Source organism: Amphibalanus amphitrite, unplaced genomic scaffold (assembly GCF_019059575.1).
Source record: "Amphibalanus amphitrite isolate SeventyFive unplaced genomic scaffold, NRLGWU_Aamphi_draft 000774F_arrow, whole genome shotgun sequence".
In the NCBI taxonomy this organism is placed as follows: domain Eukaryota; kingdom Metazoa; phylum Arthropoda; class Thecostraca; order Balanomorpha; family Balanidae; genus Amphibalanus; species Amphibalanus amphitrite.
The window spans coordinates 282904-309783 of NW_024882268.1; the positions used below are offsets into that span (position 1 = coordinate 282904).

General features: G+C 54.0%; 2 protein-coding genes across 3 annotated transcripts in view; one reads left to right on the forward strand and one right to left on the reverse strand.

Annotated features, from left to right (window-relative positions):
- Window positions 1-6079: 6079 nt before the first annotated feature.
- The window catches only part of LOC122365948 (protein transport protein SEC31-like), a 36711-nt gene continuing 15910 nt past the window's right edge, over window positions 6080-26880 (reverse strand). The window contains exons 1-5 of one of the 2 annotated variants that reach the window (XM_043337627.1): window positions 13429-13583; window positions 11086-11200; window positions 8222-9613; window positions 7691-7855; window positions 6080-7492 (exon numbers count right to left, since the gene is read on the reverse strand). In XM_043337627.1, coding sequence (XP_043193562.1) covers window positions 7262-7492; window positions 7691-7855; window positions 8222-9613; window positions 11086-11193 — 1896 coding nt within the window. In that variant the 5' untranslated portion in view covers window positions 11194-11200; window positions 13429-13583 and the 3' untranslated portion in view covers window positions 6080-7261. Of the gene's footprint in view, window positions 7493-7690; window positions 7856-8221; window positions 9614-11085; window positions 11201-13428; window positions 13584-26880 lie in introns of those variants that run through there. The other variant, XM_043337626.1, reaches the window with a different exon arrangement.
- LOC122365945 (uncharacterized protein K02A2.6-like) lies at window positions 15006-24912 on the forward strand. Its single transcript, XM_043337624.1, has 2 exons — window positions 15006-15427; window positions 20558-24912. The coding sequence occupies exons 1-2, from the start codon at window positions 15211-15213 to the stop codon at window positions 24517-24519; spliced, it is 4179 nt and encodes a 1392-aa protein (XP_043193559.1). The 5' UTR covers window positions 15006-15210; the 3' UTR covers window positions 24520-24912.

The following is a 26880-nucleotide window of genomic DNA, read 5'->3' on the forward strand; positions in this document are numbered from 1 at the left end:
CCTTTGCTGACCTCTGTAGGTCAAGCAGCTAGGTGTGACACCGAACGGCTCAGGCTGTGGATGGTACTTACTTAGGTACATGCCAAAGCCTCTATTGTGTGCAAGTTTCAACTTGATCTGAGGTGTCTCGAATATGGGCTGAATCCGGGCTGAGTCTGGGCTGAATATGGGCTGTCTTGATGGACATCGCCCACACCAGTAGCGGCGGAACACCTTCAATTAAGGGGGAGTGGGGCACTGCCGACTTTTGGTCCCATTCTTTCCATGCAACGCCCATAGGCCTAATGTTAAAATGCCAAAATCAAGGGGGGCGGCACGGTGCCCCGGTGCCCTCCCCGTTCCGCCGCCTATGGCCCCCACCACCCATATTGCGCAATGGGGGTCACCCCCATTTGCGTATGCACCTGGGGGAGAGTTCAGAAGATAACTGCCTGCCCGATATTACCTACTGGCCGATATAACCCAACTTTCCCCTAGCTCAATATCTTCAAAAACGGCTGAGTTTTACGCATTATAGTATAAATTTCATAATTCTAGAATTTTCAAATCCATTTTGCAGTATGTTTTGACATCGTAAAGTAATATTAATAGCACCATCGTTCGTGTTCCTGAGCTCATACTGCATCTGATTGACCCATTTTTTGTTGAGAATTTCATTTTCAAAATTTGACCTTTTTTACCTGAAAGTGACCTGACCTCAGCTAAATCAGCTGGCCCAGTTTCAGCAAGTGCGGTAAACTCAATTTGGGGTAAAATACCAAACTACCTACCCCACTCTGTAACTACAAAAATACTACCCCAAAATTAAGTTAACCTAACTTGGTGAGGTTGAGCACTTGGCCCAATCTCACCAAGTTATGTTAACTTAATTTCGGGGTAGTATATTTGTAGTCATTTAGTGGGGTAGTTTGGTATTTTACCCCAAATTGAGTAATGAGTTTACCGCACTTGGTGAAACCGGACCGGGCAAATGACCTCAAATGACTCAGATGGTACTGTTTTCGAAATCTTTGAGTGAAATGGATCATAGGACATGGCCCGACATGTGTCACGTGACCGATACATGACATAAAATTTCCGTGACCTCGGGTGACCTGGCCTTGACCTGAAAAAAGAATTCGAAGTACAAGTTTGTTATCCTCAGGATATCTTGGCACACATCAACGAATGTGCAAACCTAAAAATGAGCCTGATCGGACGTGTTAGCCGGCGGCCAGAGCCTAAATTGTGAACAAGAAAAAGGCTGATGATTCTTACTTTGATCTGACCTGTGACGTCATCGGCGACCTCCAGGTCAATGAAAATAGGTTTCGCTCGCCAGTTTGTTCAGGACTATCAACTACCGTTTGAATTTTGACAGTCGACTCAGTAGTTTCGGAGATAGGAGAGGGTAGGGCTATGCAAAGCCCCCCCCCCGCCCTTGTCACTCGCTTTATGGAAAACACCCAAGTCATGCGCGGGTTAAGGTCAGGGCGAACCTTTTTGTGTCATTTTCAGCACCTAACTCTACTTACAGGGCCATGATATGCTATTCAGATCTGCGCCCAAAAGCTTTGTTAACCCGCGCATGACTGGGGTATTTTTCATAACGCGAGTGATTGGGAGGGAGGGGGCTCTTCTTCTTCTTCTTCTTCTTCTGCATCCCGCCGCCAGCCCGCTCAGGGGGGCGGCGGCGCAGGCGGGTCGAGCGGCGGCTCGGTCCGCCCGACACCCTCGATGAAGTCGACGACCCTCGCCGCCGGGCCGCCGAGGACGTCGACCAGGCGAAGGTCGACACCCCAGCGGCGGCGGCGGGCCGCCTCATAGGCCGGACAATCGGTCAGCAGGTGCGTCACGCTGTCGGGCTCCCCGCACGCGGGGCATTCGTCGTTGGCTGCCAGGCCAATCTTGTAGAGCGTGTCGCGGGTCAGCGGTGATGTGCCGGTCCTCAGCTGGGACAGCGTCACCGACCCCCAGCGCGCCAGGGAGTCGTGGCCAGGCGTGGGGTCCGGGTGCGGGTGGGCAGCGGTTGTCCTCCGTCGCGACAGCTCCCGGACATGGCGCGTGACGGCGGCCCGCGCACTCGACAGGTCAATCGGTGCGCTATCTTGGTCGCCCGCCGTGGCCTCGCCAGCCAGGTGGTCGGCGGTCTCGTTGCCGTCCAGCCCGGCATGGCCTGGCACCCACTGGAGCACCGTCTCGGTGCCGTTCTCGGCGAGGGTGTTCAGCAGCCTCCAGACCTCGGCGGCCAGAGCCATGGTCTGGCTAGCTGGGCCGCGGCCGAGTAGTTGTAGCCCAGACCTTGAGTCGGTGAGGAGGCGGACCGACTTGATCGATGCCAGCTCCCCGTCCTCCAGGCCGGCCACAGCCGCGAGCGCCTCGCGCATGGCGGTCAGTTCTGCTCTCAAGCTGGAGCAGACCGCCCCTGCAGGAGCGCGCACGGTTTCTTCTTTGTTGAGGTGGTGAAACTGGATCAGCGCGCCTGCGCCGCCCTGTTCCATCCCGCCGCGAGCCGAGCCGTCCGACCAGATAGTAACATCCGGTTGCGGGAGCTCTGCAATGGCTCGCAGGGCAGCTTCCCTGCGGACTGCAGGCGGGTCCGACCGGCGGGTGGCCACGGGCAGGTCTACCCTGAAGGTGGTGCCGCCGCGGTGGCCCAGCCATGGCGGGTCGCAGCTGTAGAACGCCATGGGCTCCACCGGGAGCTCCTCGATTCCTGCCTCCTCGGCGAGCCACTTGCCGACCCTCCTGAGGCACGGTCGGTGAGGGAGTGCTGCAGTCTCGTCTGGTGGCTTGGGCGGCGGTCTTCCCGCGGCGGTGGCGTCGTTGCGTGTTCTTTGCCATGCCTTGTAGGCTCGGTGTTGGAGGCGCGGCTGTACCTCCTTTCGGAAGAGGGACTTGCCCGGGTCGCTCGGGGGCAGACGGATTACACGCTGGTACTCCGTGCCTGCCAGCTGTAGGGCCCGAAGCGAGAGTGTCGGGAGACCAGCCTCGGCCAGGAGGGCGTCCTTCCGGGTCGCACGTAGGCAGCCGGTGATGACGCGGGCGCACTTGTTTTGCTCGGCTTCGAGGCGTCCTCTTACCGACGGGGCGGCGTATGTCCCGAAGACGGCGGCGCCGTAGTCGAATAGGGCCCGGATATAGCCGATGTAGGCCGCTCTGATGGTTCGGCGGTGGCTTCCCCAGGTCTTTCCGGCCAGTGCCTGTAGGCATCGCCTCCGTCGGGACATCTTAGCTTTCAGGTCGTCGATGTGGTCCGCGAAGGTGAGTTGGGGGTCAAACTTGATGCCCAGGAAGGTCGGGTTGCGGGAGTAGGGCAGCTCCTCTCCGCGCAGCGTCAGGTGCGGCTTGACCTTCCCTCCGCTCTCTCTTGGGTCGAGAGTGAACAGGGTGGCGGTGCACTTCGTCACGCTGGGCGTGACTTTCCAGCGTCGCAGCCACGTGTCCACCGCGTCCAGGCAGGGCTGGAGGAGGGCGTCGCACTCTCTGGCAGTGGGGGCGCATGCCAGCAGTGCCACGTCGTCCGCGAACAGAGACCGCGAGACGTGCTCCGGCATTGCTACGTCGATGTCATTAACGTAGACCAGCCATAGGAGCGGCGCCAGCACGCTGCCCTGGGGGAGGCCCTCCTGGAAGACCCTGAGGTCTGAGCGGGCAGCGCCCCAGCGGCCGCGGGCGCGCCTGTCCGACAGGAAGGCCCCCAGCCACTTGATGAAACAGCCGGGGACTCCCAGCCGAGCCATCTTGCAGAGCAGGGCGGCCCTCCAGACTCGGTCGTAGGCTCTCGCGAAGTCAAGCAGGACCATGACCGCCCGGTGGGGATTCTTCTCCTCGAACGCGTCGAATATCTGTTGGGATATTCGGCCGAGCTGGTCCATGGTGGAGCGACCTCTGCGGAATCCGGCTTGGTTGGGGTTGAGCTTCCCTTTCGTCTCGAGCCAGTGCTGCAGCCGGGCCTGGATCATCCGCTCTGCGAGCTTGCTTGTGGTGGAGAGCAGGCTGATCGGGCGATAACTGGACAGCTCTGACGGCGGCTTGCCTTTCTTGGGGATGGCTACGATTTCTGCTGTTCTCCAGCTGGCCGGGACGTCCGCTGCTGTCCAGGACTTGTTGATCCCAGAGCCCCCTCCGAAGATAGGAGGGGGGGGGGGCCTCCTATCTTCGAAACTACTGGCCCGATCATGAAAATTCAAACGGCGTCTGATAGCCCTGGAAAAACTGTCGAGAGAAACCTATTTTCATTGACCTCAAGGTCAACGGTGACGTCACAGGTCAGGTCAAAGTAAAAATTATCGGTATTTTTGCTTGTTCACAATTTATGGCTCTGACCGCCGGCTGACAAGTCCGATTAGGCTCATTTTTGGTTTACGTACTCCTTGATATATGCCTTAGATATCCTGAGGGCACCTAACTTTTACTTCGAATTTTTCGGGTCAAGGCCAGGTCATCCTAGGTCACGAAAATTGAATATCATGTATCGGTCAAGTGACGCATGTTTTATGGTCCATTTTACTCGTAGATTTCGAAAACAATGTCGTCTGTGTCATTTGAGGTCATTTTCAGCAGAATTTACCGGAATTCAGGTCACTTTCGGGCCAGAAAAGGTCAAATCTTGAAAATGAAATTTTTCAACAAAAAAGGTGCCTGTCAGATGCAGTTTGAGCTCAGGAACACGATGGTGTCATTTATATTGATGTGCGATGTCAAAAACGTACAAAAAAGTGGTTTTGAAAAACATATTGTTGTAAAATTTTGACAATAATGCAAATAACTTGGCTATTTTTGAAGATATTGGGCTCAATTTGCTAGAGTAGTTCATCAGTATGTATTCAATCATATATGTATATATTCCGGTTATTGTGAAAAATTAAAAACTGAATCAGAAAATATATTTTTTGTAATTGTAAAAAACATGTTTTTCAAAAAAAAATCGAAAATTCGAGATAGCAGTTTGATAGCTAAGTGTATTTGTAGTCAACTGATGCAAATAAATTGGATCTAGCTTTAAAACTAAGCTCTTGAGAGCGTTTGCCATAATTACGGAGCGAGCGAAGCGAGCGTAGTCTTTCCTTAGATTAACGGAAATTTCTGAGTATGAGCGGCCGGCCGGCTGGGGCCGGCCGTGGTCACGGTTTTGCGAGGCTTATATCTCAGCAACCACTTGACCGATTTACATGCGGTAAATTTTGTAGGGTAGCTTCATTCCTTCTACCAAGTATTGGACTATTCCCGATGCATGTGGGTGACCCCTTATGCACGTGCCACGTGCAAAACGAAGAGGTGTCAGTTTTGTAATTGTTGCAATATCTCGGTAACTACTTGGCTGATTGCGCTGAAAGTTGGCATGTAGGTAGGCACCCACTAGGCACTGCATATCCATGTGCCAGAGTTGGGGTGCTGCTGCACGTGCGCACGTGCAGGGGTCGTTTCCAGATCTCGAGAACGGCTTGACCGATTGCGCTCAAATTTGGTACACAGTTAGGGACCGGTTAGTAGGGTGCCGTGCACAAGTCAGTTGGGACCCATTTTGCACGTGCGCACGTGCAGGGTGCCGCTTCCAGATCTCGAGAACGGCTGGGCCGATTGTGCCCAAATTTGGCACATCGCTAGAGACCGGTTAGTAGCGTGCCGTGCACAAGTCAGTTGGAGGTACCCCCTCGCAATTTCGCACGTGCAAGGCCCGCCCTCTCGCTCGCTCGCTCCGTTAGTCGCCCCCAAAAGGCGTTATACTGGTTCAATATTTTGCATCAAACTCGGCCGACATGACGTCACTCTGACGTCATTTCCGGCCAAACTATGGTAGCTAGAAAGTTTAACACAAGATGTCAAATTTATGCCGCTGAGAGTACCGCAAGTTTCGTGTTGATCCGTCAAACGGTTTGGGAGATATTGCCGAAAAACTGGAACGGGGCTCCGTAGAGCCCCCCCCCCCCCCCCCCCAGTCATGCGCGGGTTAACCTCTGAATCAAACGGCTAGGAGTACCACCGAACGGCTTCGGACATTCATTATCTACCCGCAGGGCGATTCGGATGTGACTCCTAAACGATTCCGGTGTAAGTCGGTCTTCTTACTAATGCTGCCGGGAATATATCACTTGGCTGATATTCGGATACAGGTATATTACGCATACTTCTTAGCTCTTACATGATATATGACGCAGGCAGGCGAAGACCACATAGAGGTCGTTATAACGGCCGTCTCCAGTAGGCGGGGCAACCACCGCTCCCTGGGTCGGTAGGCGGGGCACCCACCGCTCCTTGGGTCGGTAGGCGGGGCTCCCACCGCTCCCTGGGTCGGTAGGCGGGGGCACCCACCGCTCCCTGGGTCGGTAAGCGGGGCACCCACCGCTCCCTGGGTCGGTAGGCGGGGGCACCCACCGCTCCCTGGGTCGGTAGGCGGGGCACCCAACCCTCCCTGAACGGCCCGTCGGGGCGCGGAACACCGCCCGCCGCCAGCAGACGCACAAGAACTGAACGAGCGCGCACAGATCCAAATGGTTACAGCTACAGCCGCCCACGGTACACATAAACTAAAACAGCGGCCGGTACATAAAATAGCACCATTTTCTTAGCAGTATTTTACGCTATTTGACGTCTGGTCGTCCATCACCCACCGCCACTTATCACAAATGAGTGGATATTTTTGCTAAACATGGTTCAAAGCAAAAATGAGCAGCGTTTCTGAACCAAACTTGCCTGGAATGTGGGTGGAATTGACCGAGCAGCGGGGGTGGACAGGCGGTGTGCCGCTCGTCCCCCGCTAGCCTAGAGCAGGACAGAGCGGGCCAGACGTGGCACGCCGACGAGTGACGACGCTACAGATCTGACGATTACGGACATCACAGCCACCACTCGCGACCGACTCACGACTCACGATAAGATGACGGTGTCACGACTCACAGTGCACATGGTTCACGCACCAAGAATACTTCCCGTACGCCCGGAGACAGCTGAAGCTCTTCGTACACCGCAGCTAGCTGAGGCCCACGGCCGTAGGCGGACGCTCTAAACGGCTCAGCTTACCTAGCTCCGCTGGAAAGCCCTCTGTCGGCGATCACTGAGAGCTCAGCGCCCAGCCGAGCCACCTGCAGGTTTCTCACGCCGTGCTGCAGATGGCGGTGGCTACACAGCCACATTATCAGCCAGCGGTCGGTGCTTGATCCCTGGACCAGCCGACGGAGCCCGGTCGCAGGCACCGTGTCCTCTGCGCTCCCTGTCCGGCGGCTGCCGCTGTCACACGGCGGCCGGCGGAGCATACCGGGGCAGCGACACCACCGCGCCGTCAGCGCTGCACGAGCATGTCCAGCGCCCGGTCCCGATTCATGTCGCAGCGGCGCAGCGCGTCAGCGGCCCGCTGCTCGGGGAAGCCCAGACCGGTGAGCTGAGTGAGCGAGCTGAGGAAGTCGGCCGCCCGGCCCAGGTCGCCGTCACACTCGAGCAGGCCGCGCTCGGCCGCCAGCGGCGCGTGGCCCGCCTCCTCCAGACGCTGAGCCGACAGACAGAACTCGATCATCTGCCACAGATATCACCACGCGGTCAGACACTATGTCGCAGCCCCACATCGTGACGACACCGTCTAACCATGCATGACACTCATAACCGTGTTATTTGGATTCATGTGTTCTGTGCTATAAAAATGGCAGCTTGGGCTAAGGTTGCGTTAAACAGCATAATAATCGAGCTAATGAACGCTGTTGACGACTGGTCTCACCTGTTTTTCGTCTCCGTCAAACTGGGTGTGCAGCCTCCGGAGTCGGTCGAGCGGGAATCCCATCTGCGCCAGCTCCTGGAGCCGAGCGCGCACCGCCGGCTCCAGGCCGTGCAGCGGGTCAGGGGCCGGCTCGGCGGGCCGCTCCGGCCGCTGCCAGGGCCACTCCTGCAGTACAGCACACCCGTCAGTCAGCAACAGGAACAGGAGCGGACTGCAGGCTGCAGTAGCGACATCTATCAAACCGGAGCTGCCTCGGCACTGCAGCGCATACGACGCAAAACACCAGCAGTTACTATCCATCTACCAGGCACAAACGCCTACAGACTTTGTCATTATCGGGCATAATGCTAGGCTAGGAATCAGACCGGCCGGGCTTCTGCTGATCAGAATTCGGTGAGCGAGATTTCAGCTAGGCTCAGCAAAGAATGGACAAAGTCAAAATCTTCCAAGTATCTTTGCCATCTTTTTTAATAATTAAAAAGTAAAATGCATCAGAAGTCACAGTAGTCCGATAAAATCCCATCCTCTCACCTGCGTCGGTGGCGCGCCGCCGGAGCTCGGGGCCGGCGGCGGTGTGTGCGACTTGGTGCGCCGCGCCGCTCCGCCGTCCGAGTCCGGACCGGCGTCGGCCGCCGCTGCCGTCGGTTCGCTCAGGTCCGGTTCGCTCCTACTGCTGCGGAGTCGAGCTCCGGCGCCGGCCGGCGGCCCGTAGTAGCGCGCGTAAAACTCTTGCAGCTGGCGCGCATCGGGCTGTGGCGGTGCGGGCACCGGCGCCTCGGCCGCCAGTGAGTTGGGCCGCGCCGCTGGCGCCGGGGGTACGTACCCGCCGCCCGGGTACCGGTACGGGGGCGTCTCGACCACCGCCGGCTTGGCCGGAGCGCCGCTGTACGCCGGTCGACTGTAGGCCGCGCTCGGGTACGGCGAGTAGGCGCCGGAGAAGCTGTAACCGCCGGCGCTGGCGGCTGCCGCGGCCGGCGCGTGGTACTGATGGCTGTGGGTGCCGGCCGCCGGCCGCGTCTGCTGAGACTGCTGACCCGGGTACTCGAGCCGGGGCTGGGAGGTCGCCGCGGCTGCCGGCGGCCGGAACACACTGGCTAGCTCTTCCATGTCGTTGATGGTCTTCAGTTCAGCGCTGTCGAACGGGTCGCTCGCCTGGCTCTCGAAGTCGCGGTAGTTGAACGATACCGGACGCTGGGCTGACGCGCCGGCGGCCTGCTGGTGTCGCCAGGTCTGCGGCTGCAGCATGGCCGCCGCCGCACCCGCGAACGGGTTGAACGGGTTGGAGGAGATAACGGTGGGCGAGGGACGTGCGTCGGTCTGAGGCGTAGCGGCCGGACGGCCGACGGGAGCGGCGGCCGAGCTGCTCGCGTCCAGGCCTGGCGCTCGGCTGTGGTGGGAGTGGCTCGGATCGACGGCGGCGTTCGCAAGAGCTGGAGCGGGATCGACGGCGGTCTCGGGGTCCGTCGAAGCTACGTGGTTTGTGACAGTGGCGGGAGCATCAGCCGCGACTGGGGGAGGCGAAGGGGCCGCCGCAGGTGCGGTGGCAGTGGCGTTGGCATTGGTGGTGGTGCTGGCATTGGCAGTTGAGTTGGCTGTTATAGCATCAGCGGGCGCGGCGGCAGCGGCCGAAGCTGTGTCGCTCCCGGACGCTGTCGCCTCCGTGGACTCGGCTGTGTTGGCCTGCTGCTTTTTGCGGCGAAACTCCTCCAGCCGCTCCTGCTCCTCGCGGCGCAGCTGCTCCTCCTCCTGGCGCCGCCGCTGTTCCTGCTCCTCGGCCAGTCGCCGGGCCTGCTCCTCCCGCCGACGCTTCTGGGCCTGCTCCTTCAGGTGCAGCCGCTCCGTCCGACCGGCACGCTCCGACAACAGGTTGCGCCTGCGCTCCTGCACCCAATGCAGAGCTTTGGTCTCCAGCTCGAATGTTATCTGGAACAAAATAAATGGAGAACCAAGGGTATGGCTGAGTACTACAAAAAATCTAAGGATTTGGAATTGGAAATCATGACGAATGTTTCTACAATCCATACAGAGGTGAAGGACCGATTAACAGCTAATCACATGAGAGCTGAATTGACCATGTAATTACATAACATCGATAATCGCTGTAAAACGCTGTATACAAATAGCAAGGTGCAATATAAAGCCAATATGTGGATTTATTCGAAACAAAAAAAGCATTAGTAATGTTATATGGCTGCAACTACCAGTCAATATCTCAACAACTGACAGTTGTATATGTAACTCTCGCAATTGGCCGGGGCCTTATCATAACGCAAGCTACCAAGAAAGGTGGGTGGCACGATTTTAATTGCAATATGTCGTTTGTGATTAAATTCGCGCTCGTGCTGGACGCTGTCAGGATTGAGCAACGAATCGAAGTCATTGAATCCGTCAGTGTTTGTGACCCGCAGTCAACGATCAGTTTAAACGTCATGAAAAAATCGTTCCCAAGGATCAGATCAGAATTTTCTCGGGGTTCTGGCTTTACAACACCACTCCATTATTTTGGGTCGTCTTCTGTTTCATCGGTCCTTTTTAGTTTTTGTTTGGATTAGCACTCATTGTTCATTTCTACACTTCAATATTGAAATAAGCATTCTTCTCCTCCATTGTCTGGAAATTGTCATTATCGAATAGGAAATTGTCGGCGACTTTATCGGTGTCTTCAATGTACGGTTGCTGCAGCACTATGTTAGCTTCTTATCATATATAGCTTATATCATTTACAATTCAACATAGGACAGGACGGAAGAGCAAGAAGTGCTTCATGTCTCCTGTGTCTGTTCCGTAATCTGACAGGATACGATAGGGTCTGCCACATCAGCTACAACGAACGTTCAAGGGAAAGTTCGACACTTGAGGGCATTTCGACATTGATAAAAATTTCTCCCTAAATTGAAAGAGGCTGTCCTGTGGCGGTAGAGACATGTACGGTCTACTAAAGATAGCTAGGTACGAGTTACTACCAAGTCGCGTGATAAAAGTGAAATGCCGACGTCGGTGCCAAAAAGAAAAGACAGATCCTATCCTGGGAACGATTTTCTCGCGACATTCACACTGATCGTAGGCTGTGGGTCACAAACATTAACAGATTCAGTAACTTCAATTCGTTGCTCAATCCTGTGCCCAGCACGAGCGCGAATTAATCATAAACGACCTGTGATTAAATTCGTTACGAACATTGACTAAAACATTCTAAACTATGACTAAAACATTCGAACATTTAGTCATAGCTGCGCCGTCCCAGGCACTCATCCACGAAAACTCCCTGCCTCAGACCTGTCACATCAGCAACAATTCAATGCAATCCATCCAATCCATCCAACAATCCAGCAACAATCCAATTCAATGCGTCACGTCAGCAATCCAACCAATTGCGAGTTAATAAGAAGGCTTACTGGTTGGGCAGGCAGCTCTGATGGTGGCAGAGCACGGAGAGGAGCTGGTAGATGAACCTTTGTCGGAGGACGACACATTTCACTTATTTTCACTGGTACACCATCCATTATGAGTCTGCAACAAGAGAAGTAGCAATAAGTTTGTAGCTTTGTCTTCATGAGTAAATAGGCACATATAAGTAAAAAATATCTCGCCGGAACGCGCCGCCGCCGGCCGGTTCTACTTCTCGGTGACAGCACCGGATGGTTCCGTCCTAGCATTACCTACGCTACTTATGTAACACTGCTAACGATCGATCCATGTCAGGATCCCTGTGAATACTTAGAAATGTACATACAGGTAACACAAAAAATGTACATACATATTGGTAATTTTATTGTGAGAGAAGTATGAAAATCAGCTGGTATCATTTTGAGTTATGACTTGCGAGTGTGTTTATACAAAATTGACTGAAATGCTTCCCGCGTTGGCTGTCCCCCGCCTCAACCTGAAGACAATCTTACTCTAATCAGTTTTAATTGCCATTATTTATTATGGCTTGCGCATGTTAAGTTAGGATGCAGATTGCAGCATCTTGTTAGGTATTGGTTAGGAAGATGCTGGATCTATGAACTAATGGAATTCCTTTCACAGAACAGGGCATAATCAAAAAGTTTGAAATGAAGAACTAAAAAGATAAACCAAACCATGTAACTGCTTTTTCAAAAGTAGGTACCAATGCTTAAAGGGACCCTCCCACCTTAACATTAGTTTTGAGTTGAGATAGCCAAGTTTGCGGCCAGGCTCAGAAACCACCATTTATCCTGGTCGCAACCGCCGCAGCTTTATGGTGTTCAAGAAATTTCTTCCCTTTACTTGCAGGGTGGGACCAGCGTGGTCCCTATCTCTTAACCATTACGGGAATCTGATGACGTCATCAGGCTTTCGAACGTCCGGGAAATGTTTGACTAAAACGTTTTGTAGCACGCGGTGGTATATGCTGCTTTGCGCGCAACAAATGCCGCACTTTCAAATAAAGTCGCTAGGAACAGCGGAGATCCCAAAAAGTAAACAAAAGTAAAAGTCTAATATCTTGAAAACCAGTGAATATTTTTCGATGAAATTTGGTAGATATTTGTTTTTGCTCTTTCTAAACCGAGTGACATCACTTTCATGCCAATTCATTAACTTTTTTGAAGGTGGGAGGGTCCCTTTAATCTGAAGTTTGGCCAAATGCAGACTGCAGGGTGGAGCAAGTGAAGTTAGCTTTTGTTAGGTTTGTGTCTTATCATCTTGTGCCAGAATTTCTTAAATCATCAGTTTACCCCAAAATTCCTGCATCTATCAGTACACCCAAATTTCAGTGCACAGAATTGTGCTAGATGCTGCATCAAAACTTTGGGGCTGCTTAAAGCACAAAATTAAGAAATCAGAATCCCCTTTAAAAAAAATCCCCTTTCAATCCCCTTTAAAAAAAAGCAAAATCCCCAGTGACCAAGCCTTTTTCTCCTATTGGTTTCTATGTATGAATGTTACGAATGTGAGCGAGTGAATGAGGAGGGGCTTTCAGTAAAGGGCAGTCACCACTGTTTGCAGTGTTGACTACTTTGCTTCTTATTCATCCATACTAACCCTGGACTCCCTCTTTTTCTGCCTTTTATGTTGCATTTCATTTCCTAGCTGGGAGTGCCGCGACTTGAAATTTTAAGTTATTCTGGTGTTAATGTGAGGTTCTGTGTGTCGCTGGGATAGAGGGAGGGGGCACTCCTGGTCACCTGATAATGGGTGGCGGCTTAGAAAAAAAAATTAGTGCAGCGTCAAAATTATGACACAGTTTTCCTATTATGCCAGACATGCTTATGGTAACATTGATTTTTTCCACTCTGGTACAGAAATAAATATTGAAGCCAAAGCTTTATTGGAATTTCTATTTCAGCATAAATATTCCAAGGTAAGCGGCAAAAATGTGCAGTGGCATATCCACGATTTCTCTCGGGAGGGGGGTCTGCAGTCAAAAGGGCCCTTGGATGACTGGGTTGAAAGGGTCCCTGTCAAAAGGGCCCTTGTAGCCTAAGTTAAAAGGACGTTAGCGCGTGCCCTGTTGGGGGGGGGCCGACCAGCTCTATTCATGATACGGTACATAGTTTTAGGCGCACCCTTCGGGCCTTTCCTTCAAAAATACTTGACACATGGCGAAATAACCAGTTAAGAGGTGACACTTTTAGGGGGCGTTTTGGACGGTTCTCCCTATCTATTAGCAGTTAGCACCTACTTTGATTTATTCTCTACTTAACAGATAGGTAGGTACCTAATGGCGAGAGTGACAACTGACAACCAAGCAATCATAATGATAAGTCACTTGCCTTGAGTCCAAGGCTATATATACGACGGTCTTTGGCTGGCTATTAAACCCTTGAGTCACACCACACAATTTCAATTTGAATTAGGAAAAAATAAAGTTATTTTTCTCTCTCTCCCCAAGTGCTCCCCAATCTTGGAATCTAAAACGGACAGTTATGGCGCATCAAGGACAATTCCTGTACGAAACAACCGAACAGCTAGCAGCATCAACAAAAAATAATAATCGGCCAATCAGAGATGCAGAGGAAGAAGCCCACCAAGGCCCTCAAAAGGGAGTGTCTAAAAAGCAGACAAGACTGGCAGACGAGCCCATACTCAGTAACTACTAGACCGATTTGGATAATTCTTTCACCATAAAGAACTTATTAGTAAAGAACTTATATAGGTGCCGTTTTTCGTTTTTTGGCGATTCGTTCACTCTGACTGGACCAATCGGACCAGAATGGTCCAAAACCATAGGCCCCAGGGGTGTAGGATCGCAAAATAGGTTGGGGGGGGGCTGAACCCCGGACGCCGCGCCGGTGGGGCGGCGACGAAAGTTGCTGAGCGGGGGGGGGGCAGGAAAAACCAGCAGTGGAAAAGGTGTTGACCGGGGGCGGGAGGGAGCGTGGACCATGGTGGTGAAAAGCGGGTCTATGACTTGAGTGATATGACTTATTCTCTCCCCCTGGATCCAAGTTCAAGCTTATAAAATAAGGCGTAGGTATTTATATTCCGGCTCAACGTTTTGCAACCACATTTGTTATATATTAGTAGCCCCAACTTAGTAGCGAAATAGAATTTAGATTAAATTAGTAGAAACCAAGGTAATTATTGTGTATCAGATAACAGCCCAAAAGTATGGTGGTAAAATATGATTAATTATTGTAACGTTTGGTACAACTCTGTTTAATTATTAGTCATTCGGCCCTAAGTATGTAATCACCCCTAGGATTGCAGTTTTTCCGTTCTTCACAAGGCCCTATATACCAGGTAGGGTCGTCCGGCGATTCTACCTGATCGTGACATCAGCTTGTGACGTCATCTGGGGGCAAGTCTTGAAGCCCCGTTTGAGTCCCATGTAAATGGGCGATTTTTGAAGCGCTATAGAACAAACTCTGTTGGAGCTAGCACAAAACTAAGTGCCTCATCGGAAAGACGAGACATTTTTCTTTGAATTATCTAAGAGCGGTTTTTCACTACACCCATTAGTTTTTCCGAAAATGCGTAAAAAAGCCCTCATGCCTCCGCAGCCTCCCTTCCGCCGGCCGCTGCGCCGCCGCGGTAGTGTAGTGGTTAGGATGCTTGCACCGTGATCCAAAGGTCGTGCGCTCGAATCTAGGCGCGGGTCGGACTCAAACCGAAATTGCAAGCAGAATATGTGTTTTTTCTTTAAAAATCACTTACATTACAGCTAACCGTTCATAAAACTATCGATAACAATTGACTGAAGGCCAAAATATAGATTACATTCTTATAAAACAAATTCAAATATGGCGGCCGTTGCGCTAGGCTCCGCCCCTGACTCCACCCCTTCGTGTGACGTCATCTGTGCACTTGGACACACAGGGAGATAGGGGACGACATGGGCCTGGTTCTTCAATGCGATAGCCCCGTGCCGTACACTTATCTATAACGTGTCTGATTATCTTCCGATTGTAAATAGACAAATCAAGACAAGCGACTGTTTAAATACGAAGCGTACAGTCACGAGAGGGCTAAACAATTGGCGACAAGGATTGAGTGACGAAGAAATCACAAAAAAACGCCGTGAGTACCTCTGTGGTGACAACTGTGGCGCAGGAATGGCGACTGTGCCAAACGTTCAGCCGTACAAAAAGGGCGAGGATTTTGATCGGTGGCTCCGAGGTTTGGACTACTACTTTGTAGCTAGTGGCATCATTAGCCCAGAGCAGAAAAAGGCCACGCTAATGCACATCCTGGGGTTGGATATTCAAGATCTGTTCGAGACTCTGGCCGTGGTAGAAACTGATGAGACTCTAGATTGCTACAAAGAGGCATGTGTAGTATCGGATACGGCAGTGATTTAGTGACTGCGTTATCCGCGGCCTTGGAAGAGACGATTCAGTTTTGTTGTGCGCCACAGTTGTGTTGTCTTCTATAGTGGTGACTGCGTGACGGGTTTTGCGGACGTGGACAGAGGGCATAAAAGGGACTGCTTGAGAAGGTGAATACAGTCTTTGGTGAAGGGACACGAGGCTCTGACTGGGCAGGCGGTGCGGCACGAGAAGGAGATAGCGACGTCGGTCACTACATTATGGCGACGAGGATGAGATGGTATTAATTTTAAGGCCAGTATCTTGATTTTGCCGTGCTCATGCCTAACTACGACGTGAGACCCACTTCAACCCACTTGCTTCCGTAATCGGTCAACGTCACAGCGAACCGCGCGTGTGCTGGCGCTCCGGGCAGCGGTCCGACGACGTCCAGTCCCAGCTGGGACCACGGCTTGTCCGGGTAGGGTACTGGTTGCAGCGGCGTCTTCCTCACCGCCTGGCTGAGGACCTTGTCGCTGGCCTGGCAGCGGTCGCAGGCGCCCACCAGGGCCGCCACGTCCCTATCCATCCCTGCCGCTGCCGCTGCCGGGCAAGCCTGCGAAGCCTTGGGAAAAATGGCGTGATTACTTTACGGACATTTTCTTGGTGGCTGCGGCGGGTGAGGGTGCACCTATCTCGCCGAGGGTTGCGCGAGCCCTTCTGATTTCTGCGTTGGGTGAAGAGGGCCAGCGAATTTTTGACACCTTGCCTGAGGGCGTCAAGGTAGAAGGTGAGACCGAGTTTGCTGCTGCTATTCGCCAACTCGACTCTTTCTTTGTGTCGAAAGCGAACGTAATTGTGGAGCGTTTTGCTTTCAGACAGCGTTCACAGCTGCCCACAGAAAGTACTGCTGAGTATGTGTCTGTGTTGCGGGGGCTTGCGAAAACTTGCAAGTTTGGGGCCATGGAAGATGAGTTAATTCGGGACGTGGTGGTGGAGAAAACGTTGCACTCTCGCCTCCGGGAGAAGTTCCTGCAGGATAGTGAGCTAACTCTTGCGAAAGTCTTGACTACTGCAGAAGCCTTTGAGCGTTCAATTCATGAGTCGCACATGATGATGAACCATCCCGATGTGTCTCAGTCTGTTGCCAAAGTGTCCCCAAGCAAGCCACCCAAGGGTCCGAACCAGAAAAAGTGTGGAAGCTGTGGCCGTACTGACCATAATGCTGCATCTCTCCAGTGCCCAGCTCGGCGTGCCGAGTGCCGAGTTTGTGGGAAGAGGGGACACTTCGCGGTCATGTGTCCGGACCGCGCAGCAGGTGCCACAGCAGCCCAGTCCAGCCGCAGACCTTCACAACGTCCGAAGAGCAGAGGTATGGTCAAAGAAGCCTTTGTGTTAGCATGCCAAGCACAGAACCTCAGTAAAGTAAAGTGCCCAGTGACTCTATCTGTAGGAGAGAAGTGCCACGAAGTTGAGTTGCAAGTGGATACTGGGGCAACATGTTCAATCCTGAGCCTTGATGTTGCGCGTGCCATGTTCAAGGGCTGCAGGTACAACCCCAGTGATGCAAAGCTGTTCGGGTTTGGCAAGACCCCGCTCAAGGTTGTTGGCACTCTGCCAGTGAGAGTTCAGCATGGTGATGCAGTTGCGGAAGTGTCCTTCTACCTGGTGGAGACGAAATCGTCAGAGAGGTTGATGGGACTTGACCTCATGCAAGCCCTGGGTCTGTCCATCCAGAGCCACAGTGGCCTGACCCTGCACCCCGCCTCTTGTTCTGTGGACAGTGTGACTGCAGAAGCGGAGCTGCCAGCCATCACCGGGTACGAGCACCGCATCGTCCTTCGCCCAGATGCTGTGCCGACTGCGTACCGGCTGCGCAGGCTGCCACTCGCCGTCAGGGAAGAGGTCTCCCAAGAGTTGCAGCGTCTTCTCAGGGCTGGGGTGATCGAGAGGATCGATGCATCCCAGTGGGTGAGCCCTCTGGTGGTGTCTCGCAAGCCAGATGGGAAGATTCGCCTCTGCGTGGACCTACGTGGTCCCAACTCCCAGATTGTTCCCGAGGTACACCCTCTGCCGACCATCGAGGAGCTGCAAAGCCGTCTTCAGGGTGTCATCTACTCGAAGCTAGATCTGCGCTCTGCGTACCACCAGCTGAACCTCCAGGAGAGCAGCAGGGACATCACCGCCTTTATCACTCATGATGGGCTGATGCGGTTCCGAAGGGTTCCGTTCGGACTGGTGTCAGCTGGTTCAGCCTGCCAGAAGCTGCTGGATGACCTGTTGGATGGCATCCCTGGATGTGGCCATTACATGGACGACATCCTCGTCTCTGGGAAGACCCGAAGACAGCATGACGAGCGTCTACGGAAGGTGCTGGACCGACTGAGAGCTGCAAACGTCACCATCAACATGGAGAAATCGGTGTTCTCCTCTGCAGAAGTGGACTTCTGTGGTCACCGGATGACAGCAAGTGGCATCACTCCGTCAGACTCCACGGTGCAGGCGGTGAGGGACGCGCCGAGGCCCACGGGCGTGCAGGAGCTGCGGAGCTTCATGGGCCTCGCCGGTTGGTTTGCCAAGTTCATCCCAGCCTACGCTGACGTCGTTCGGCCTCTCGCCTGTATGCTGCGGAAGAACGTGAAGTTCACCTGGTCTGAAGAAGTTGAAGAGAGTTTCCAGACGGTGAAGAGGCTGATCACCAGTCGTCCGATCCTGCAGCCGTTCCAGTCTGCACTGCCGATCATCGTGACGTCGGACGCCTCTGACCGGGGCGCCGGGGCGGTGCTGGCTCAGGTGCATCCGGACGGCACGGAGCACCCAGTTTCGTACTGGTCGAGGAGCTTCACAGACACCGAGCAGCGCTACTCAGTGTCTGAGCGTGAGGCCCTCAGCGCCGTCCAGGCCATCGAGAGGTGGAAGCTCTACCTGTGGGGGAGATTCTTCACCCTGCGGACCGACCATTCCGCACTGACCACCCTGCTCTCGCCGAAGTTTTCCGGCAGAGCCGGAGCGAGGATCGCCAGGTGGCAGGCGCGTCTGCAGCCGTTCGCCTACGAGGTTGTCTACACCGCTGGGAGCACGGGGAGCGTCCCCGTGGCAGACGCCCTGTCTCGATTGCCGCTCAGCTGCCCCGGACCGTCGGAGGACGACTCGGGCGAGGACGTCGTGGCGCTCGTCTATGCAGAGGCAGCCGCAGGAGAAGCCGTCCTCACCGAAGAGAAGGTGCGAATGGAGTCGAAGACGGATCCTGTCCTGCAGCAGTTGAGGGACGTCATCGCCAGAGGCTGGCCGGACTCGGCGAAGCGCTGCACGCCGGAGGTGAAGCCGTACTTCGCTGTTCGTCACGAACTGCAAGTTCGCACTGATGACGTCATCCTCCGAGGACCGGATCGGGTGATAGTGCCCAGCGCACTGCGAGCGGAGTACTTGTCAGCAGCCCATCGGGCCCATGATGGGGTCGTACGCACCAAGCAGTTGCTGCGCAGCCTCTCGTGGTGGCCAGGGATGGATAGGGACGTGGCGGCCCTGGTGGGCGCCTGCGACCGCTGCCAGGCCAGCGACAAGGTCCTCAGCCAGGCGGTGAGGAAGACGCCGCTGCAACCAGTACCCTACCCGGACAAGCCGTGGTCCCAGCTGGGACTGGACGTCGTCGGACCGCTGCCCGGAGCGCCAGCACACGCGCGGTTCGCTGTGACGTTGACCGATTACGGAAGCAAGTGGGTTGAAGTGGGTCTCACGTCGACGGTAACGACATCGGACATCATCCGCATCTTGTCGTCTGTCTGGTCCCGGGAGGGATATCCGGACGTTATCGTGACAGATAACGGCACCCAATTCACCAGCAACCAGTTCCGTACCTACCTCAAGGAGCGGAACATCGAGCATCGACGGTCTTCCGTCTACTGGCCCCGAGGAAATGGCGCAGTGGAACGGTTCAACCGGACGCTGAAGACCTGGTTCGTGGCTGCTGTTAACCAGAGCGAAGTGTCGCTGCAGCAGTACCTCCAGCTGCAGCTGGCGAGGTACCGGGCCACCCCACACTGCACGACCGGCAGGGCGCCGTCTGAGTTGCTACACGGCCGGGTGATGCGGCTCGACCTACCAGTCATCGGCCAACCTGCTTCACCCGACCGAGAAGTTCACCGGAGGGTTGAACGGCAACAGCGGCGGAACCGCCGCAACTACAACAGCCGGCAGGCCGTCCGCCCAACCCGGATCCAGGTTGGAGACGTGGTGCGTGTGAAGATACCGGGACACATCAGGAAGGACGACCGCAAGTTCTCAGAGCCGCTCAAGGTGACGCGGCAAGTGGCCGCTGGCACGTTCGAGCTGGAGAACGGCACAAGGTGGAACTCCGCACACCTGGCGCGCGTTCCAGACACCGGACAACGAGCTCCAGATGGGGAATCTCCGACCGGCGCGCCGGGCGCGCCCCCTGCGGTGCGGTCGGAGGCCGGACAAGTCGGCTCTGACGCGCCGTCGCCGCTGAGCGCGCCCCTGGCGGCGCGGCCGGGCACTGGCTCGGAGCCGCCGCCGGTCTCGCCTCCACGGTGCTCGCCGCCCCGTGCGGACCGGGCGGCGCCGCCCGGGGCCGGTCCCGGGCCGGCGACGCCGGAGCCGACGGACGTCACGTCGACGCCGACTACGGGACGGACCCGGCGAAGTGCGGCTCGATCGCCGACTGGCCGCCGGTCGTCGCCGTCGGTGGAGGGCCGGCCCGACTGCTCGGGGGCGAGCGACGTCGCTTCGGGGTCACCCCGGAGGTCGGCGCGGCGGACGGATCGCGAGCTGCAGCCCTCGGCCCGCGGTCGGCGTCGTTACGCGCCGGACCGTTATAGTCCGGGGTAAAGTACACCTGTGTGTCATGTAACCGTGGGGATTCCTTAAGGGAGGGGATATGTAGTATCGGATACGGCAGTGATTTAGTGACTGCGTTATCCGCGGCCTTGGAAGAGACGATTCAGTTTTGTTGTGCGCCACAGTTGTGTTGTCTTCTATAGTGGTGACTGCGTGACGGGTTTTGCGGACGTGGACAGAGGGCATAAAAGGGACTGCTTGAGAAGGTGAATACAGTCTTTGGTGAAGGGACACGAGGCTCTGACTGGGCAGGCGGTGCGGCACGAGAAGGAGATAGCGACGTCGGTCACTACAGCATGTCAAAGGCTAAAAAGGTATTTTAAGCCAAAAACAAACAGAGTATATGAAAGATATCTCTTCCATGAGATGAACCAAGGGCAAGAGACTATGGAAGAGTTCATATCCCGGCTGAGAGTGCAGGCAAGTCGTTGTGGCTTTGCACCTGCTGAGCTTGATGGTCACATCTGTGATCGGGTGATATCAGGTTGTCGCGATATGGAACTGAAGCAAAGGCTGCTCCAGAAAAGTGAGATGGACCTGACTGTTGACAATTTGGTAACATGGTGTTCAAGTTTCGAAAGGTGCCGTGTGCAAGCAAAGGCCATGACTGGGCAGCCAGCTGCACTGGAGGCAGACGTCAACTTGGTCCGGCACCGACAAGGAGCAGGAGGTGCACGGGCACAGGAGGGCACCGAACACAACAGACGAGGACCAGGTGCATCTCGTCAGCCCCAAAGGGCAGACAGGGGTAAGCTAAAAGGCGAATGCTACCGCTGTGGAAAGCAAGGGCATTATGCGAGAGACTGCTACCTGAAAGACAAGGTGACCTGCGGCAAATGTGGTAAGGTCGGACATGTGTCTAAAATGTGCCGTACAAAGCTCGTGAACAATGTATCTGACCAGATAAGTGAGTCTGTAAACTCTGTAGGGCAGCAGGGACCTTATGGCATGTATCATGTGCATGAAGTAGGCAGCAGTGATCACAAAACTAAACCTGTTGTTGTGAGTGTGTCTGTGAATGGGGTGCAAGTGTCCATGCAGGTGGACACAGGGGCGTCATGCTCTGTCATGGCCCGTGATGTGTTTGTCTCCCTCTATGGTGAATCAGAGCTCCCAAAACTGGGTGAGAAACCTGATCTGTGTGCTTATGGGGGGACTCCACTCACAGTCATTGGACAGGTGTACGTGAAGGTGGCCTACCACGGGCAAACAGAGGTGCTGCCACTGGTGGTAGTGGAGGGCAGTCACGGATGTCCCACTCTCATGGGTAGGGATTGGCTGTGCCAAATCCGATTGAACTGGCATGAGCTCTTCATGGTCAGTCAGGGGCCGTCTCTCGAATCGGTGCTGGAAAAGCATGGAGAGGTATTCAAACCCCAGCCTCAGGGCTGCAAAGCTGAGGTGTCACTGGTGGTGAAACCTGATGTACCACCAAAGTTTTTTCCAGCCCGGCCAGTCCCACTAGCTCTCAGAGCTCTGGTTGATGAGGAGCTGGACAAACAGGTGGAAGCCGGAGTGCTGGTGCCAGTGCACACGGCACAGTGGGCAGCTCCAACAGTCACAATCCTAAAATCAGACCAAAAGTCTGTGAGAATCTGTGGCAGCTATGACCTGACGGTGAACAAAGCGATCTGCCTCGACCAGTACCCACTGCCGAGGGTGGATGAGCTGCTGACAAAACTCTCAGGGGGGCAATCTTTTTCAATCCTGGACCTCAAGGCTGCCTATCTGCAGGTGCCCATTGACGAGCAGAGTCAGCAGTACACCACAATCAACACCCACAGGGGTCTGTACGCAGCTAAAAGACTGGTGTATGGGATCTCCTCAGCTCCAGCACTCTTTCAGCGTCTCATGGAGACAACACTGGCTGGGATCCCTCATGTGGCTGTCTTTTTAGATGACATCTGCATAACAGGCGCCACAGAGGAAGAGCACCTGAGAAATTTGGAGGAGGTGCTGAGACGACTGGAGGAAATGGGTCTCCAGGTCAACAGAGACAAGTGTACCTGGATGTCGCCCACAGTGACATACCTGGGGTACAAGGTCAGTCAAAATGGCATCGAACCCACAGCTGAGAAAACAAAAGCAGTGCTGGATGCACCTGAGCCCACAAATGTGACTGAGCTAAAAAGCTATCTGGGACTGCTGCTGTACTATAACAGATTCTTGGATAGTGTGGCCACAACAGCAGCACCTTTGTATGCGCTGCTGAAAAAGGGTGTGCCATGGGAGTGGGGTGAGGCTCAGGCTGCTGCATTCCAAAGAACCAAAGAGCTGCTCTGTAAAGCGCCATGCTTGGCCCATTATGATGTCGACAAACCGTGCGTGGTCAGCGCAGATGCTAGTCCGTATGGTGTGGGCGCTGTGCTGTCTCAGGTGGATAAGGACGGAGTAGAGAGGCCTGTGTACTTCACTTCTCGCACACTCAGCCCAGCAGAAAAGAACTATAGCCAGATAGACCGCGAGGGTCTGGCAATAGTCTTTGCTATGACCAAGTTCCACAACTTTGTCTACGGTAGACCGGTGGTCATCAAGACGGACCACAAACCGCTCCTGGGCCTGCTGAGCCCGTCAAAGCCCCTGCCAACCGTGGTCTCACCGCGAGTGGCGCGGTGGAGGGTAACACTGCTCGCCTACCAGTACAGGCTGGAGTATTCACCGGCGACCAAACAAGCAAACAGTGACGCCCTGAGTCGTCTGCCTCTGGGCGGGCCGGTGGAAGCCGTAGCTCAGCCAGGGGATGTCATCCACATGATAGAGACAGTAGAGCACATGGGTGCTAAAGCGGCCCAGATTAGGGAGTGGTCGGCCAAAGATCCAGTCATTTCTTCCGTGATTCGGTATGTCCAGTTTGGTTGGCCAGACAAGGTACCTGAGACGATGGCACCTTACTTCTCGAGGCGAGAGGAGCTCAGTCTGCAGAATGGCTGTCTCCTGTGGGGTAGCAGAGTGGTGGTGCCGCCGAAAGGGCGGACCATGCTCCTGAACGTGCTGCACGCAGGACACCCCGGAGTGTGCAGCATGAAAAGGCTGGCTCGAGGCTACCTCTGGTGGCCAGGACTCGACGCGCAGATCGAGCAACTGGTGGCAGGCTGTGAAAGCTGCCAGCAGCACAGGCCGCGCCAAAAAGAGGTGCCAATGTCACCCTGGAGTTTCCCAAGCCGGCCGTGGGAGCGAATCCACATAGATTACGCTGGCCCAGTGGAGGGACGCATGCTGCTGATAGTGGTGGACGCATACTCAAAGTGGATTGACGTCCACGTCACCACAACCACATCAGCAGCGGTAACGATCGAAAAGCTGCGGCAGTCGTTTGCCACTCATGGGCTGCCAGCAGTGCTGGTCTCTGATAACGCCTCGGCGTTCACCGGTGAGCAATTCACCGAATTCCTGTCCCGGAATGGAATCCGGCACATGCTGTCGCCTCCACGCCACCCCGCTTCAAACGGCCAGGCTGAAGCTGCCGTTAAAGTGGTGAAGGCGGCGCTAGCCAAAGACGGAGGTGGGCCGCTGAGCACGCGGCTTGCGAGATTTCTGTTGGCCTACAGGGTAAGGCCGCACTCCACCACCGGTAGAGCGCCGTGTGAGCTCTTGATGAACAGGATGCTCTCCTCACACTTGGACCTCCTCCGACCTGACCTGCGTCGAGACATACAGGAGAAGCAGGAAGGGTGGAGAGGCAACAGAGAGCCGAGGACCCGAGCGGCACCTGAACTGACTGTGGGGGAGAGGGTATATGTATCAGAGATAGAGGGCACAACGGGGCGATGGTGCAAAGGCACAATCATAGGACTCGAGGCGATGAGCGGAGATGTGCGTGTCGACGATGGACGAGTGTTTCGGCGGCATTTCAACCATATCCGCCGTGATGGTGCAAGGGAGACTGATCGGTCGTGTGCTGAAGTGCCGAGCGATCTCACTCACAGAGTGCCACGAGAGCCCAAGGGGCCAGTGATCGTGCCGCGACCAGTCAGCAGCGCGGCGGCCGAGTCTCCTGCCAGGGCGCAGCCGGCTGCTACGCCGGCCCAGGAGGTCGCCACGGACACCGCCCCGACCGACACCGAGACAGCAGAGGCGGACGCAGCTACCGAGGAGCAGACGCGAGACGCCGAGGAGCAGACGCGAGACGCCGAGGAGCAGCCTGCCCAGGCCACTGCAGGCGCGCGGCGAGACTCGGTGGAGCTGCCACCGCAGGCTCCACTCCGCCGTTCATCACGACCGCGCGCACCAGTGCAGCGGATGAACTTGTACATAAACTGAACGCGAGGGTCCTGTGTAGAATAGTGAGTGTTTAACTACGTTAAACATGGGGGAAGAATTGTTATATATTAGTAGCCCCAACTTAGTAGCGAAATAGAATTTAGATTAAATTAGTAGAAACCAAGGTAATTATTGTGTATCAGATAACAGCCCAAAAGTATGGTGGTAAAATATGATTAATTATTGTAACGTTTGGTACAACTCTGTTTAATTATTAGTCATTCGGCCCTAAGTATGTAATCACCCCTAGGATTGCAGTTTTTCCGTTCTTCAATGCGATAGCCCCGTGCCGTACACTTATCTATAACGTGTCTGATTATCTTCCGATTGTAAATAGACAAATCAAGACAAGCGACTGTTTAAATACGAAGCGTACAGTCACGAGAGGGCTAAACAACATTTATGCAGTGTATGTTCCCGCTCTTTTCAAATGCAAAGTGATGCCTCTAAAACGGTAGGGTGAATAGGTCAAAAACGCCCCCCTTAACCCTCGCCCGCACATGGGGGGGGGGGGGGGTTGCCACCCCCCCCCCCCAGGCAGTCTTTCTGCTCTGCACTCAACATTTTTAGAGCTAGAAGGCTGATTTTTCGTATAGCTGCTCGTCTATCCTTTCTTGATGTCCACTGAAAATTTCAAGTTTCTGTGATTTTTGGTTTCGGAGATATGACCTTGTTTTTCAGGTCATGTCATGACCCAAATGGCCAATTCTCAACATCTTGCGTTTGCCATGGGCCTTGTGAGCTTTTGACACCCTGATTTCGGCCTTTTTTGCCAGTCTTGCCTCCCACCTATCATGGAACATGTTGTTCGACGATGTACAGGGGTCAAGGTCAGGGTCAAGGTCAACCTAGGTCATCTAAGATAATTGCGTTTTAGGCCAGCTGAATTTACTTTTTGTGAAGTTTTTTTGACTGCATTTTTGGTAAAAGCTTCTCAGATCATGATTTCATGTGATATGGACACAAAAACAATCGGTGCACACATCAGTATACACACAGACACACACAGACATACAAACACATATAATTGACCTTGACCTAGCTTGACCTGAAATGACCTCAGCAGCAAAATTCTGGTCGGATAGTGTGACAAAGAGGTTCTAGCTGGCTTGGCACCAGAAAACAGCATCGTCATCGGTATTTGATAAGCAGCGCACTTGATATCCAACGGTGACCCAAAACAGCAACATTTTTTAGTTTGACCTGACCTGGAAGGTCAATGACTGACCTGAGAAGGTAAAACTGGGTATCATTGGATTTGTCTCTTCCCAAATAATCTTTTTGGTCTTTACTGCTAAGCTCTATCTCCAACAGGAACGAAATGGCGCGGGGGGGGGGGTGGCAACCACCCCCCCCCATGTGCGTTCTAGGATGGGAAAATGGCATGTGCGGGCGAGGGTTAAGCGCGAAACCTTCTGACACTCAACCCAACACAGATTACTTAAACCTTTGGGCACCATCATGTAGCTCATTCTTTTTACTACGTTTTGAGACCAAGAAAAGACACCTGCGTGAGGTATTTAACCCCCCAAAAAGGTTTTCGCATACCCTTGCAAAAGGGCGTTTTGCCCCATACCCTGGGTAATACGCCCACACCCATGTGCAAAGCGCCCCCACCCCATCTATCAACAGAAAATGATGAACATGGCAGAACTTGACGTCATTCTGACGTCATTTGTGGCCAACCTATCATAGCCTTTGGAATAAAATTTTGTTGCAATGTGTAAAATGGATGCCCGGAGGAGTCCTGAAAGTTTGGTGACGATATCTGCAGTCGTTTAGGATATATCAGCAAAAAAGGACAGGGAGAGGCCTTTTCGGCCCCGACCTACAGGGCGCTACCCTGCACTCTCACCACCGTGCAAAACGCCCCCCTTTCAGAAAACTGGGGGCGTCTTGCCCCATGCATCGAGTAGGCGTCTTGCCCCATCCACTCCATTTCCGGTCAACAAAATATTTACAAAAAACGCGCCACTAACGCCGCAGCATAATATATTCAACAGAATGACAATAAAACGCAGTTTTGAGTGATGTGCACAATAGCAAGTTTTGTGATATAAAGAGGGCATCAAAATATTAGGAATCTTCTGTAAAAACAACAAAAACAACACCCAAAACCAACATCAGCACCTACCCACGCTGCTCCTCAAGACTCAGAACCGGAAATAGAGACCTACGTAAACAAGCAGCTGACTGTTCTGAAAGACAGGATAAAACACCTATCCGTCGATAAGAAATACGATTTTTTAGGGGAGGGGTGCGTTTTCCCCATAGTTACCCTATATGTATGCTCTTCTTATACTTAAGGCTGATGAGAGATTCCATTTCTTGATTGATTCAGTATTTAGATTCCTATCCCCT